General features: G+C 40.3%; 6 protein-coding genes across 6 annotated transcripts; 3 read left to right on the forward strand and 3 right to left on the reverse strand.

The window, feature by feature from the left end:
• Window positions 1-2,043: 2,043 nt before the first annotated feature.
• Window positions 2,044-4,461, forward strand: DOA4 (ubiquitin-specific protease; the record flags this gene model as incomplete). Its single annotated transcript, XM_018858848.1, has 2 exons — window positions 2,044-3,239; window positions 3,267-4,461. The coding sequence occupies 2 exons, from the start codon at window positions 2,044-2,046 to the stop codon at window positions 4,459-4,461; spliced, it is 2,391 nt and encodes a 796-aa protein (XP_018711707.1).
• A 21-nt stretch (window positions 4,462-4,482) lies between these two features.
• OCA6 (protein-tyrosine-phosphatase) lies at window positions 4,483-5,073 on the reverse strand (the record flags this gene model as incomplete). The annotated part of the gene is made up of 1 exon (XM_018857499.1): window positions 4,483-5,073. One exon carries the CDS (start codon window positions 5,071-5,073, stop codon window positions 4,483-4,485), a length of 591 nt encoding a protein of 196 aa, XP_018711708.1.
• Window positions 5,074-5,240: 167 nt separating this feature from the next.
• LCB2 (serine C-palmitoyltransferase) lies at window positions 5,241-6,908 on the reverse strand (the record flags this gene model as incomplete). Its single annotated transcript, XM_018857442.1, has 1 exon — window positions 5,241-6,908. One exon carries the CDS (start codon window positions 6,906-6,908, stop codon window positions 5,241-5,243), a length of 1,668 nt encoding a protein of 555 aa, XP_018711709.1.
• Window positions 6,909-7,085: 177 nt separating this feature from the next.
• On the reverse strand, window positions 7,086-8,666 carry MODF (Modfp; the record flags this gene model as incomplete). The annotated part of the gene is made up of 1 exon (XM_018857553.1): window positions 7,086-8,666. The coding sequence occupies one exon, from the start codon at window positions 8,664-8,666 to the stop codon at window positions 7,086-7,088; it is 1,581 nt and encodes a 526-aa protein (XP_018711710.1).
• A 22-nt stretch (window positions 8,667-8,688) lies between these two features.
• On the forward strand, window positions 8,689-9,985 carry DOS2 (Dos2p; the record flags this gene model as incomplete). Its single annotated transcript, XM_018855231.1, has 1 exon — window positions 8,689-9,985. Exon 1 carries the CDS (start codon window positions 8,939-8,941, stop codon window positions 9,983-9,985), a length of 1,047 nt encoding a protein of 348 aa, XP_018711711.1. The 5' UTR covers window positions 8,689-8,938.
• Window positions 9,986-10,168: 183 nt separating this feature from the next.
• On the forward strand, window positions 10,169-11,830 carry SSK1 (mitogen-activated protein kinase kinase kinase; the record flags this gene model as incomplete). Its single annotated transcript, XM_018858849.1, has 2 exons — window positions 10,169-11,090; window positions 11,139-11,830. The coding sequence occupies 2 exons, from the start codon at window positions 10,169-10,171 to the stop codon at window positions 11,828-11,830; spliced, it is 1,614 nt and encodes a 537-aa protein (XP_018711712.1).
• Window positions 11,831-12,044: the final 214 nt, after the last annotated feature.

Genomic DNA, 12,044 nt, shown 5'->3' on the forward strand with positions numbered 1-12,044 from the left:
ACCTTATCGTGCTTCAAGTCCTAGTTGTTAAAGAAGTCAATTCCATAAGCTTTAAACCTGTTGACCTTTTTGAATCTATCATTTATTACTTTACGTGCTAGGGTGAGCCGGATACATTTGATATCGTCCCGTTAGAACCTGCATGAATCCTAGGCCAGCGCTTGGTTGTGGGGTATTAATTTATGAATGCATGTATCATTTTCAGAATGAGCTACACTTCTTAGTCCGCTATACATCTGTGGTGGTAAGCGATGGGACTTTAGTCAAATACGTATGTGGTGTCAATTTATATATATGACGGGAGGGTCGTTCTAGAAACTTTATTATCTGATTATTTGACTGTTCCTGTCGTAGATTTACTATGTCAATACTTCTTCGGCTCCGCCCCGCTTGTCTTGACTGTGTTGGTATTGATTGTGACTACAGTGAGTTTTTCCATAGAGCCTGAGCAGGTATGACGTTTGTCGGTTTGTATCGGATTAATCTTTTGGCAGAGTAGTCGATTAGAAAGGGTGATTTCTTCAATTTATATTTTAAAATTTGAATGTTTAGTAATTTGTAGCTGTTAATGGATTTGTTTTCAATGCAATCGTATGTGTTTTTGAATTAGTCTGTTTTAAAATTACGGGTTGTTCGGATCATTTTCCATGGCCAAACACGAAACAGCTTTCAAAAGAAGTGAGAATTTAATTGAAGTTGTGTTTGTTGAAAGGGCAAAGAGTAGTAGACTTCAAGATTAGTGTATTTATGGTGGGAATAGTTCGTCGCTGTTAGCATTTTACGGATTTCTGGAATTGCAAAAGCTATGCCCGAGGTGCGAATGCTACCTTATGCTTTGCAGGTCAACAAAGTTTCGCTCTCGGAATTTTAAATCTAGAATTTGTGATGTGTATTGACAGTTGATAGCACGCGTAGATTCAAGAATTCTAGGATAGGCTTATCAGTCTTATCCTCCGAGCCAACGGCCTATCCCGTGTCAGGCGACCTATTCTGCCTAGACGGCTCTATTATCCAGTGGCCTCTCCCACGAGTAAGACTTAATAACCTCTGAAAGTTCCAGTTGAGACTAAGATACGGAAAGAATTTTATTACATGCGCAATCGAGTTGCAATTCTTCTGTCAATCCAATTCCCTTTTTTGACTATTGAGTGAGGAAATGAACGTTCTGTCCATTCTTTTGTGCATCGAAAGCGAACTGGATATTTGTATAAAGGCACATCCATGAAAGTAATTGCAAGTACTTGTATGAACTTAAGATGGCTGATGATCTAAAACGTGAAGAAAGTTTGGAAGGCATTTGTCTCGATAGCAACCAGCCGAAAAGTCACATTATGTAGTTTTTTTTGCCTCGGAAGCAAAGTTTAGAAAAAGTTTGGTTATCTAATTCTAAAGGCCATGACCGAGTAATTTCAACGGGTTCCTTGAAGGGTAACCCTCGGTATTTATACTAAAGAGGCTTCATTGCGGTTGAAGGGTGTTGATTGTAACAATTACCCAACTTCACTCGATACAAACATGCTTTCCGTTTTTTAAAGGCCTTGTACACTGCCAAGGCCAGTCCTTCATCAGTAAGTCATGGGGGAAAAATATAAACACGTACATGAAAGCTGCAAATGAATATTGAGAGTGACCACATGTATATGCCGCCCCATGCATGGATCTATCCTACCGTGACGAAATTCGTGCCTTCCTAACTTTCTTGAACCGCTCAAGATTCATTCACACAGCCGCTAAGTGAATCGAGCACAATGTCAATAGCCATGTGCCAGGGGCATGTCCCATGTATCAGCCTGATTTGCTCATGCACTCCTGATTTTGACTTGCCACTGAGCACGGCACATTTTTAGCTTAGTGCAACAATTACAGGCCTTGATATTAATGGGACCTTCGAGAGTGGCATACTGATTACATGCTGTATGTTTCAGAACACTGAATTTAACAAGTGAATGTGACGACCATCCCACGCGTTGATCATACGAATGTACGGGTGTGTTATGATCCGGATTTCCTTCAATAATATCAAACGATCACTAAACCACCGCCATGTGTGAATATCTAGGTTGTTTAAAAGGTTCTCTTGACGAAAGGGACTTAAAGAAATGCGCTGTCAAATTTTCAGATGACTTGATGCGTACATTTTCTTCCTCGGTCACCATCATAAACAAGGTGTTGACCCTTTTGGAGATGTACAAATACCAAATCAAAAAGCTCAAGTTATTGAGTTATTGTGATCACGAAACTGCATTCTTTTGCTTCGATACGTCGGCTCAGTTGATTGCATTCTTGAAAGCAGCTCCTGAAAGCAAGTATGGCCCTTTGATCAACGATATTTCTTCAACGCTTGAAGCACTCCGCCCCAGTTTTTTGGATGTTCAGATGATTTTGAAAGCAAAACCCAATCTACCTAATCGTTTGGAAAGTCGCTTTGTTCAGCTTAGAATTGATAAGTCAAAATCCTATACTCCAATGCATACACTCAAATTCCAAGACTATATATCACCTTCGGACTTAAATCATCATTTGAGATCCTCTCCAGACCTGACACTCGTTGTTGATTTTAGGAGCAGAAAAGAATTTGAATATAGCCGCATAAACTTTCTGAATGTCGTGAATATAGAACCCAAGAATATCACGAGTTTGTTCGACAAAAATCCCTCGCCGACAGATTCTGACCTAGAGAAGTTACTTGAGAGAACGCTAAGTAACGACGACCTTCACCTATTTCGTAAGAGGCATGACTTTGAGTTAGTGGTGATATACAATTTCAAGTTCAGTGTCCACTCAGATAATAAATTTGAGTCTTTGACTCCTATTCTAACAGAAGATCACTCTTCGCTCATAACAGATAACCCCTTCAAGCTGTTAATCGAGTTGTTCATGTACCGCAATCAATTTTTGAGTTCAAGATTAAGGAATTATCCACTTTTTCTCAATGGAGGATTGAAAAGATGGTATGAACTTTATGGTGAGGCTGGTTTGAGTCGGGAGATATCTAAGCCAGTTGATCAAGACATCAACCAAACAGAAAATACCGCTGAAGGCCAACAAGCGAGATACCTAAGAACCTTCCAGGACTACATCCTGAGCGGATCTGAAAACTCAAATATGCAAATACCCAGAAAAGGTGGGAATGAACTTATCAGAATATTTGAAGAATCTAGTCCCAGGAACTTGCCGGTCAATGTACAGAGATCACCTTCCGGATCCCCAAATTTCTCTAATTATATTTCCACACAAGAGTACCAAGAGCGTGAATCATTCTCAAGTGAGCTAAATTTTTGCACTGGTTTGTCAAATCTTGGAAATTCATGCTACATGAATTGTATTCTTCAATGTTTGGTTGCGACTCCATATTTGTCTGCCTTTTTCATACCAAACCATTCTTCAGTACAAGGCCATCAAAAGAAGACGTTCAAGGATCATATAAATTTGAAAAATTCCCTTGGACTGCAAGGCATTATCACGGTGACATTTGCCGAGCTTTTGATGGATATGTTGCGTAACAAGGGATCTTACCTAACGCCGACAAAATTCAAAGCCATAACTGGCTCTTTATCTCCGGCGAAACAGTTTGCCACAAAAGAACAACAAGACTGTATTGAGTTTCTCAATTTTATGTTGGATTCTTTACATGAAGATTTGAATCAGCGACTGGCCCAAAGTGCTGAAGAGCGCATGGGAATAATGGAGCTTTCAAAAGAACAAGAAAGTGTTAGGGAAAGTCTTCCAGTGAGACTCGCTTCAACAATTGAATGGGAAAGGTATCTTAAGTTGAACTTCTCGGTTGTTGTCGACATTTTTCAAGGACAATATGTTTCTCAATTGAGATGCTTAGAGTGTCAATTGACTTCAAGCACATATAATTCATTTTCAACTCTCTCATTACCTATTCCTGAGACTTTTGATAAGAAAGCTCGCCCAATCCTGCTTTTTGATTGCTTGGAAAAATTTGTGGAGACCGAACTTCTAGACGATGATAACAAATGGCATTGTCCCAGGTGTAAAAAGTTTTCCAGGCTGACAAAGAAGTTGGTTATTTCTCGATTGCCCAAAATTCTTATAATCCACTTTAAAAGATTCAAAATCGATTATGGGCGATTCAAAAAGCTTGAAAATTTTATTAAGTACCCCGTGAATTCGGATTTGGACTTGACAGCCTATTGGCCTACAGTTGGAACATATATTAATTCATCATCCACCCATACTATGAGTGAGCGTGAAGAACTAAGATGCTTATCGAACTTACCAGAACGCCTGCAAAGCCCACCTTTCCGATACAGACTATATGGAGTCGTCAATCATTTTGGAAATTTGACAACTGGACACTATACCTCTTATGTCAAAAAGTCGAACATTCCTGACGAATGGTGCTATTTTGATGATTCAAAGGTATTGCGTGGATGCCCAGAAGCCAAAGTGCTCAATGATAATGCATATTGCTTGTTTTACAAACGAATTTGATTATTTTCATCATTTTACAAACTATCGGATTCTTTCTTCCGTGACTTTTATGGTCGGATGACTCCCGATAACCCTTTTGCTGATACCCATCCAGAGCCAGTCAACTTTACCTTCAGGAAGGTATTTAATTTCTCCTCGAAAGCCATCCACGAAACTCCGATCATTGACAGTCATGTTCAAGGAAAAGTTTATAAATTCATTGAAAATTGCGATTGAAGACCAGAACTGTATTTTCCGTAGACATGCTACCACGAGGCTCGTCACTTGGCCTCCATTGAGACAATGGAAGTAAACAGGAGCAAACTCATCATGAATAATGTATTTAAGAGCCTCTAATATTGTGGTATAGCCCATTGGGACTCCCCTTTTTTTGCCTTTCCCGGATTGAGCACATTCTATATGTACCAATGTGATATTTGATACACGGGAAAACTCAAAGAGAGAAGGATCTGTTGCTTCGTTTATCGGCTCAGGGGTAAGAGATATAATCGTCTTCAAATTCAAACTCGCAAGGAACGGAAAGTTAATTTTTCGTGGATATCCACCGCGATATAGATTTTGTTGTATGTGACTAAATCTCAAAGGTGGAACAAGGGGTTCACTTTCTGGCATTTGGAAACTGGTTTTTCAAGTGGACCTCGTTGTTATGTCTTTGTTGTGTCGAATTATCTCATGCACGCAAATTTGGGCTCGGGCCGCAGCAGCACTCGCGCAACAAGGTAATACTTTTGGTAGATTTTCGCAATCGACATGTGTGTAATGACAAGTATGTAAATCTATTAGAATAAGACTGGGAGCTTGCAATCGCTAACATTTGTTGCAAGAACATCCTCAATGGACATCCTGGGTCTGGCTCCAGGTAATTTTGATCCACCAGCTATACCGCTACTATTTTTCAAGTATAAGGTGTCTCCAACCTCGCTGAATTTTCGGAGGACATAGTCCAAGTCCTCTTTGGTCAACGCCGAGCTAACGCACAATCTAACTCTAGCAGTTGTTATTGGAGTAGCAGGGTAACCCACAATCACAACTGCAATCTTCATTGAGTACAACATTCTTGATATCGCAGGCATCTTCGCACGCAAGTACAATAAAAGAGGGATGACTGGAGAATCATCAGCACCGTAAACAATAAAGCCCAACTTCTTGAGCCCAAGACGCAAATACCGAGAGTTGAAAGCAATTCTTTTCAATCTTTCTTCTCCTTCACCTGGATTTATTGAACCGTCAATCACACTAAGCGATGATATTATTTGCTCCAAAACAGGGGGAGGCACACCTTCGCCAAAGCTGTTGTTCAAATAACTAAGTCTGAGCTTGTCAATGATCCATTTGTCAGCCGCGATGTAACCCCCAGTTGCTCCAAAGGACTTAGTCAATGTTCCCATCAATATATCAACGTCTTTAGGATCTACCAGAAAGTAATCGCATATACCACGCCCTTGGGGACCTAAAGCACCAATAGAATGGGCCTCATCGACAAAGAGATAACACTTATATTTCTCTTTCAATTGAACCACAGCCGGAAGGTTCACCATGTTGCCTTCCATAGAATACAACCCTTCAACAGCGATTATGATCTTTTTCCATGGCCGATGTGTTTTGGGTTGACCTTGAGCAATCTGGTTCCTAATGAGCTTCTCCAAGTCCTTCATATCATTATGCTTGAAAACCTTCACAATCGCCCCTGAAAGTCTGATCCCAAAACGAGTTGATGCGTGGTTTAAGGAATCACTTATCACCAAGGACTGAGAATCAACAAGCGAAGCAAATAGACTTGCGTTGGTTCCATATCCTTGACTCACAATTAATGCATCTTCTTTTCCAACAAAATCTGCAATAACCTTTTCGCACTTTACGTGCAATGCTGTGGTTCCTATCGCATTTCTAGGCGAGCACGATGAAGTTCCAAGTTTGTTAACTTGCAATAAAACATTATCTGTGCACACTCCATGAGACTGAGCGAATCCTAAATAATTATATGACGACAAGTTTAAGCACTCCACGGATTGTCCCAGATAGGTGAAGTCTTTGTTCTTTCGTGTTCTCTCAAAACATTTGATGTATCTGCCTGGTGCTCCATGAACAGGTCGAGCAAAACAATCATCAATTCTTGTTTTTAAACGCCGAACATAAAAATTCTCGAATCCGTCATACCAAGGAGCATACCCATCCTTCTCCACCAAATCTTCGTAGTCTTGTGGCTTGAAAATCTTACCAAAAAAGTCACGTATGTGCCCAATGATTATTAGTATCAAGTAGCTCAATAAAGTTGCTAGGTGAATTAAGTACGGAGGCTCATCGTCGATAGGGGTTGGCAACGGTTCGCCTACTGGATGCTTTGAAACATACAAGTATTCCTTCGATGTAAGCGCACCATATTCTAGGTCAGCTTTGACTCCTTCTGCTCTGGGGTCATATGGAGCGTCAGGTATCAAAGTTGACATGACCGTCAGATTTGCTGCAAGATGTAGCGAAAAATATTCCTGAGAAGGCGAACGTTCAGGAGAAAAGTGTTGCGGTGCGCGAGACTAGGATCGCGCTCAAAGTACGCAGTCTTTCTATTCATGCTCAGTTTCGCGTTTTTATTTATATAATTCGCGAAAGCCGCCCATTCGCGTAGCTTACTCGTCTTCTTTAATCAAGGCAAAAAAATTGTAAGACAACTCAGAACCACCATTCAATCTCAAAACAAACTCATGAGAAGGGACCTCCCAGTCTAAGTGACCAATAACAAAGATTGTAGTTTGGCTTAGCTGTTTCTCAATAAACAGGTGACATTTTGCCACCAATTGTTCCTCCATACCAGAAAATGCCTCATCCAAAATAAGAATCTCTGGACTTTTTATTACAGCTCTCATAAAAAGCGCAAGCTTTTGGAGCGAAACGGGGAGTTCACAGAAAGGGGTATTGCCATGTTCGTCCATCTCCGGCTTGAAATAATGCAAGATTGAAGAAGCGTTTGGCGGAAGCTCTGCGTTTTTGTAAAATACTCTGAAGTTGGAGTTACCCACGTCTCTGACTAGACCATTTAAAACCAAAGAGCGAAATTTCATATTGAATGGGGCAACTGCGTGAAGCTCAGGAGATGATATGCCAATTTTGTTGTTGATATCAAAGTAGTTTACACCACTCCCCGGTTTACGGACGATTCCGTCTATGCTTAAAAACGATTTCCAAGACTGGGGATGCTCCGCCGTTATTAAGGATAAAATTGTTGTTTTTCCAGACCCATTCTCACCAAGAATTCTCCAAGTTGTCCCTCTCTCAATTTTCCAGCTAAATTTCAGCAATACCGGTACACCTTTGTAAACGACTGATGCGTCTGTAAATTCAATGAAAGCCGACTCGGGCGATGGGGAAGGTATCTCACGAAATGCAGATATATCTTTATGAATAGGCTTAGCAAATTTGGTCGTGGAACTATCTTTTTTCATCGAAAAATCTTCATCGATAGCCGATAATCCAGTCTCATTCACGAAAGCAAGCTTTTTTATCCAGATAGGAACCTCTTCCTGTGTCCTTAAGCCTAGCACTATACTGATGTTCAAATCTAATGCTAACTTCCTGATAGCATCTGAGACTAGTAAAGTTGCCTTGGGGTCGAGTCCCAAGAAAGGGTCATCAATCACAAGGAGCTGTGGCTTCGCATGAATAGCTTTTGCGATTCTAGCTCTTCTCATCTGTCCATTACTGAGAGCATTAATCCATTTGTGTTTAGACAGGCTCAAGTCAAATTCAGCGAGTAGCTTTTCAGTTAGTTCTTTATCAATATTGCCGTTCAAGTTTTGATTGTAGTTATTCGCACCAGTCACGAAGTTCAATAATGAATTCACATCTTCATCCATTTCCAACTTACCCTTGAAAGAGTAAGCCTCATATCTTGCGGCCATATGACACTTGTCGAGTCCAGAATTGTCTCTGAAATCCATAAACTGGATTGGTTTGACATGTCCTTTTTCCAGTAAGTGAGGATAAGTACGGGCCAATGGTGGGTCTGAATAGTATTTGGAAGCTAAAATCTTCAAGAAATCTGACTTGCAAGGACCGGTGACTCCCCAAAAAGTGGGCGTGTTTTCATGCGAGCAAATGTGGAATTGCTCTATGGGATTTGAGAAGACATACTTTCTCGTTTTTCCAGAGAAATTTTTGTAGAAAGACCCATTTTCAATTTTCACTAACAACTTCTGCAAGTTTTTTGACATTTCTTTGATTTGTCAACAAAAACCTCGAGGTGAAGGTAATGTGCGAAATTTACACAGCCGCAACGCAAGGAAGTCAATATACATCAACAGTGAACAGGCATGAATGGAATTCTGCATTAATTGTAAATTTAATTTCAGAATATGCTACCAGAAGACTTCCTGAGCTCCATGAAATGAAATCTGGCAGAAATCAAAGAGTGAATACACTCTTCATTAGTTTGCTTTGTGTGGAAACCCAGATCACGTGATAACGCATAGAAGAACAGTCGAACATGACCCTAGGAGCCGTTCCTAACATAATCAACATGGATTTGACGGAGCCATTGGGAACACACGAAGACAAACAAAAGAACTCATCACTCAATAATAAAGATATTTCACAACATGAATTAACTACTGTTACTCGCTTGGAGAATGACATCGAGGATGTTTACACCCTGATCGAGTCGAAGATTGCTACATTCTGGAGGAGTGCCACGCGCAATGTCCATGAATCACAAGAGAAGATCATTGGAAAATCTCAGGATAACTTGGACCAGAAACCGAATCATGGCAAAAGTACCGCGCAATATATTCCCAGTAAAGCAGAAACCTTGGGCAACACAGATTCAGATCATCCTGTGAGGAGTGTAGGCCCCAAAATAGATCTCTCATCTATTTCTGTCCTGGCAAACAGAGCTCTCGATGAATTAGATTCTAAGCTTGAAATAGTTGAGCAGAAAGCAGGAAACTTTATGAGTTCCCTTACTTCATTCTTTTCTGGCTCTGACTTGTCTGATACTCAAGATTTACATGACAGACACAAGAAAAATGCATCTGCCCTACCCATCCTTCCGGGGAATGCTTATGGATCATCTCGTTACGATATGGAATTATTCAAATTGCATACCACACCAGATGCTTTCATGAATGCAAGTTTTGAAGAAGAAGCGGAGCTATCAGATTTCTTGGTCGACGCGAAAACCCAGGAAATTAGCAGTCTTTTGTGCAAATATCTGGGAACATTAGAAAAATTGATGAATGATCTTGTTCCCACTCAACTCACATATGAAAAGTTCTGGTTTAGATACTTCAAGCAAGAATCAAAATTGAGAGCTGGTGAACAAGCGAGGAAAATGCTCCTTTCTCAAAGTTCCGTGGGAGACAGCCTGTTGGGAATGAAGGAGAATTCCGGTCACAGCGAACGCAAGGAAGAGTGTGTCGAAAGAAAAAGTAGCATGGAGAGAGTACGAAACCTGTATGATGAAGTCAACCAAGATGATGACGACGAAGACTTCACGTGGGACGATGATGAAGAAATTCAAACTTCTGATTCTTGATTTCTCCATTCATATGTTATGTAATCACAATTATATCCTGCACACACGCACATCCTTGTCAACGATTAACTCTGGGGGAGCAGACAATAATTACGACGTTTTATTGAACGCCACGTCGTGATGGGCAAGACTTTGGTCCACGAGAATCTGATAGGCTATAGCGGAGCTGGACATATATATCCCATGGCTTCTTCGGGGGCTCAAAGACGAGTTTGGGTGAAGAGGGTGAGCGGGTATCCCACATCAATCATGACGAGTAGATATGACATAGTGGATGATCTTAAGGCGGCAGCCTTTTCAAAATATCCGAATACATTGGCTAAAATGTACGACTCTTCAGAAATTCGAATTTTTGTGGTTCTTCAGAAACGAGAACAAATGCAAGGGAACAAAAACTTGAAAAGTAAGGCACTCATGAATAGATTGAAAAACGAGTCTAACGATGATCCAAACTACAGAAATTCTATGCTGAATGATATAATTAGTGATACTTCACTTGCATTACTTGAGCCTGACAAAAATGTTTGGGAAGTTTTAGATGAGTATTTCGAAAGTGACATGAGGATGTCTGATGCATTTTTAATCGACGCAACAAGAGAAAAACTCCCCCAAATTCTGAGCAAGACAAACTTCAGCGAAGAAAACCTCGATGATATTCGTCGCAAAGATTTTGAGAAGAATTTCTCTCCATCTCCCAGTCATTCGAGTCTAAAACAATCAAGTTTGGCGATGTCAACCTTGCAAACCCCAAAACTGCACAATCCTCATCAGAATTCAAAGGTCCTCGAAAAACACTCGCCAGATTTTGCTAGACAATCAATGGATGCTTCTTCATTTGGGCTGAATCATAAACGCTCCGGGTCTAGCCCCTCGCAGTCACCAATCTCGTTGACAACACAATCAAAAAACAATAACTCACGAGCTGTTCTTCTTCTTCCAAGAAACTTTTCCCTTGGTGAGCAAAGTTCACTAAAAAAATTAGGCGAAAACATGATCCACAGACCAGGCTATAAATCCAAAAGTGTTATGAGCACTCCGGAGGATACCACCGAGAAAAAATCTGCTCTGAATAGCGAAACTAATGGTTCTATAGAAGAATCGGAGGGTCCGGTTATCACATCTGGCTTAATGAGGAAAACATCGTCGCCTTTAGAAAAAAACGAAGAGTTTTTGGCTCCAACAGATGAAAAGAGCGACAAGACGGCATCAAAAAAGGTTCTCAATCAACAGGAATCCAGACGTCCAAAGGTCGATAAAACGTTGAATACTTCAACATTTGAGCAGGTGCTACCGTCGATATCAGTTTTAGTCGTGGAGGATAACTCAATCAACCAAGCAATTCTTGGTGCATTTCTCAGAAAGCATAAAATCCATTATCAAATTGCTAAAAATGGTCAAGAAGCTGTAGATAAATGGAGAAAAGGTGGATTTCATTTGGTTCTCATGGATATACAGCTACCGGTAAAGTCGGGCATAGAAGTCACAAAAGAGATACGACTACTTGAAAGAATAAATCGAATAGGTGTATTTGCTCAACACGAATTGAGCAATAGCCATGCCACAGGGAATTTGGAAATACGTGAGGATCAGAAGCTAGATCTCAATATGTTCAGGTCTCCCGTGATCATAGTGGCTCTCACTGCATCTTCAAACTCATCTGTTGATCGAAAAAATGCCCTAACTGCTGGATGCAATGATTATTTGACTAAGCCAGTCAATCTCGTTTGGTTACAAAATAAGATTACTGAATGGGGATGTATGCAAGCTTTGATAGATTTTGATGGTTGGAGATGTAAAGGCAATTCCAAAACTTTATCTTTGAGCAAAGGCGTATCTTCTACGTGAATATGTCGTCAATTAGAAACAACCTTTCATAGTACTTGGAAAATCAAGTCCTTATATATGTAGTTTGGTAGCATATTGTTTTGATTGTTTGTAATTTCCCGGTTCTTGGTGCGGAGCTCCAGTTTATATAATTTGGCTTATTCGTGTAGAAAATAAGCATAATACAGGATAAAGCATATTCTTTATCAGCTTCACATAACATTATTGTGCCTAC

The sequence above is a fragment of the Metschnikowia bicuspidata genome (assembly GCF_001664035.1).
Source record: "Metschnikowia bicuspidata var. bicuspidata NRRL YB-4993 chromosome Unknown METBIscaffold_3, whole genome shotgun sequence".
NCBI lineage: Eukaryota > Fungi > Ascomycota > Pichiomycetes > Serinales > Metschnikowiaceae > Metschnikowia > Metschnikowia bicuspidata.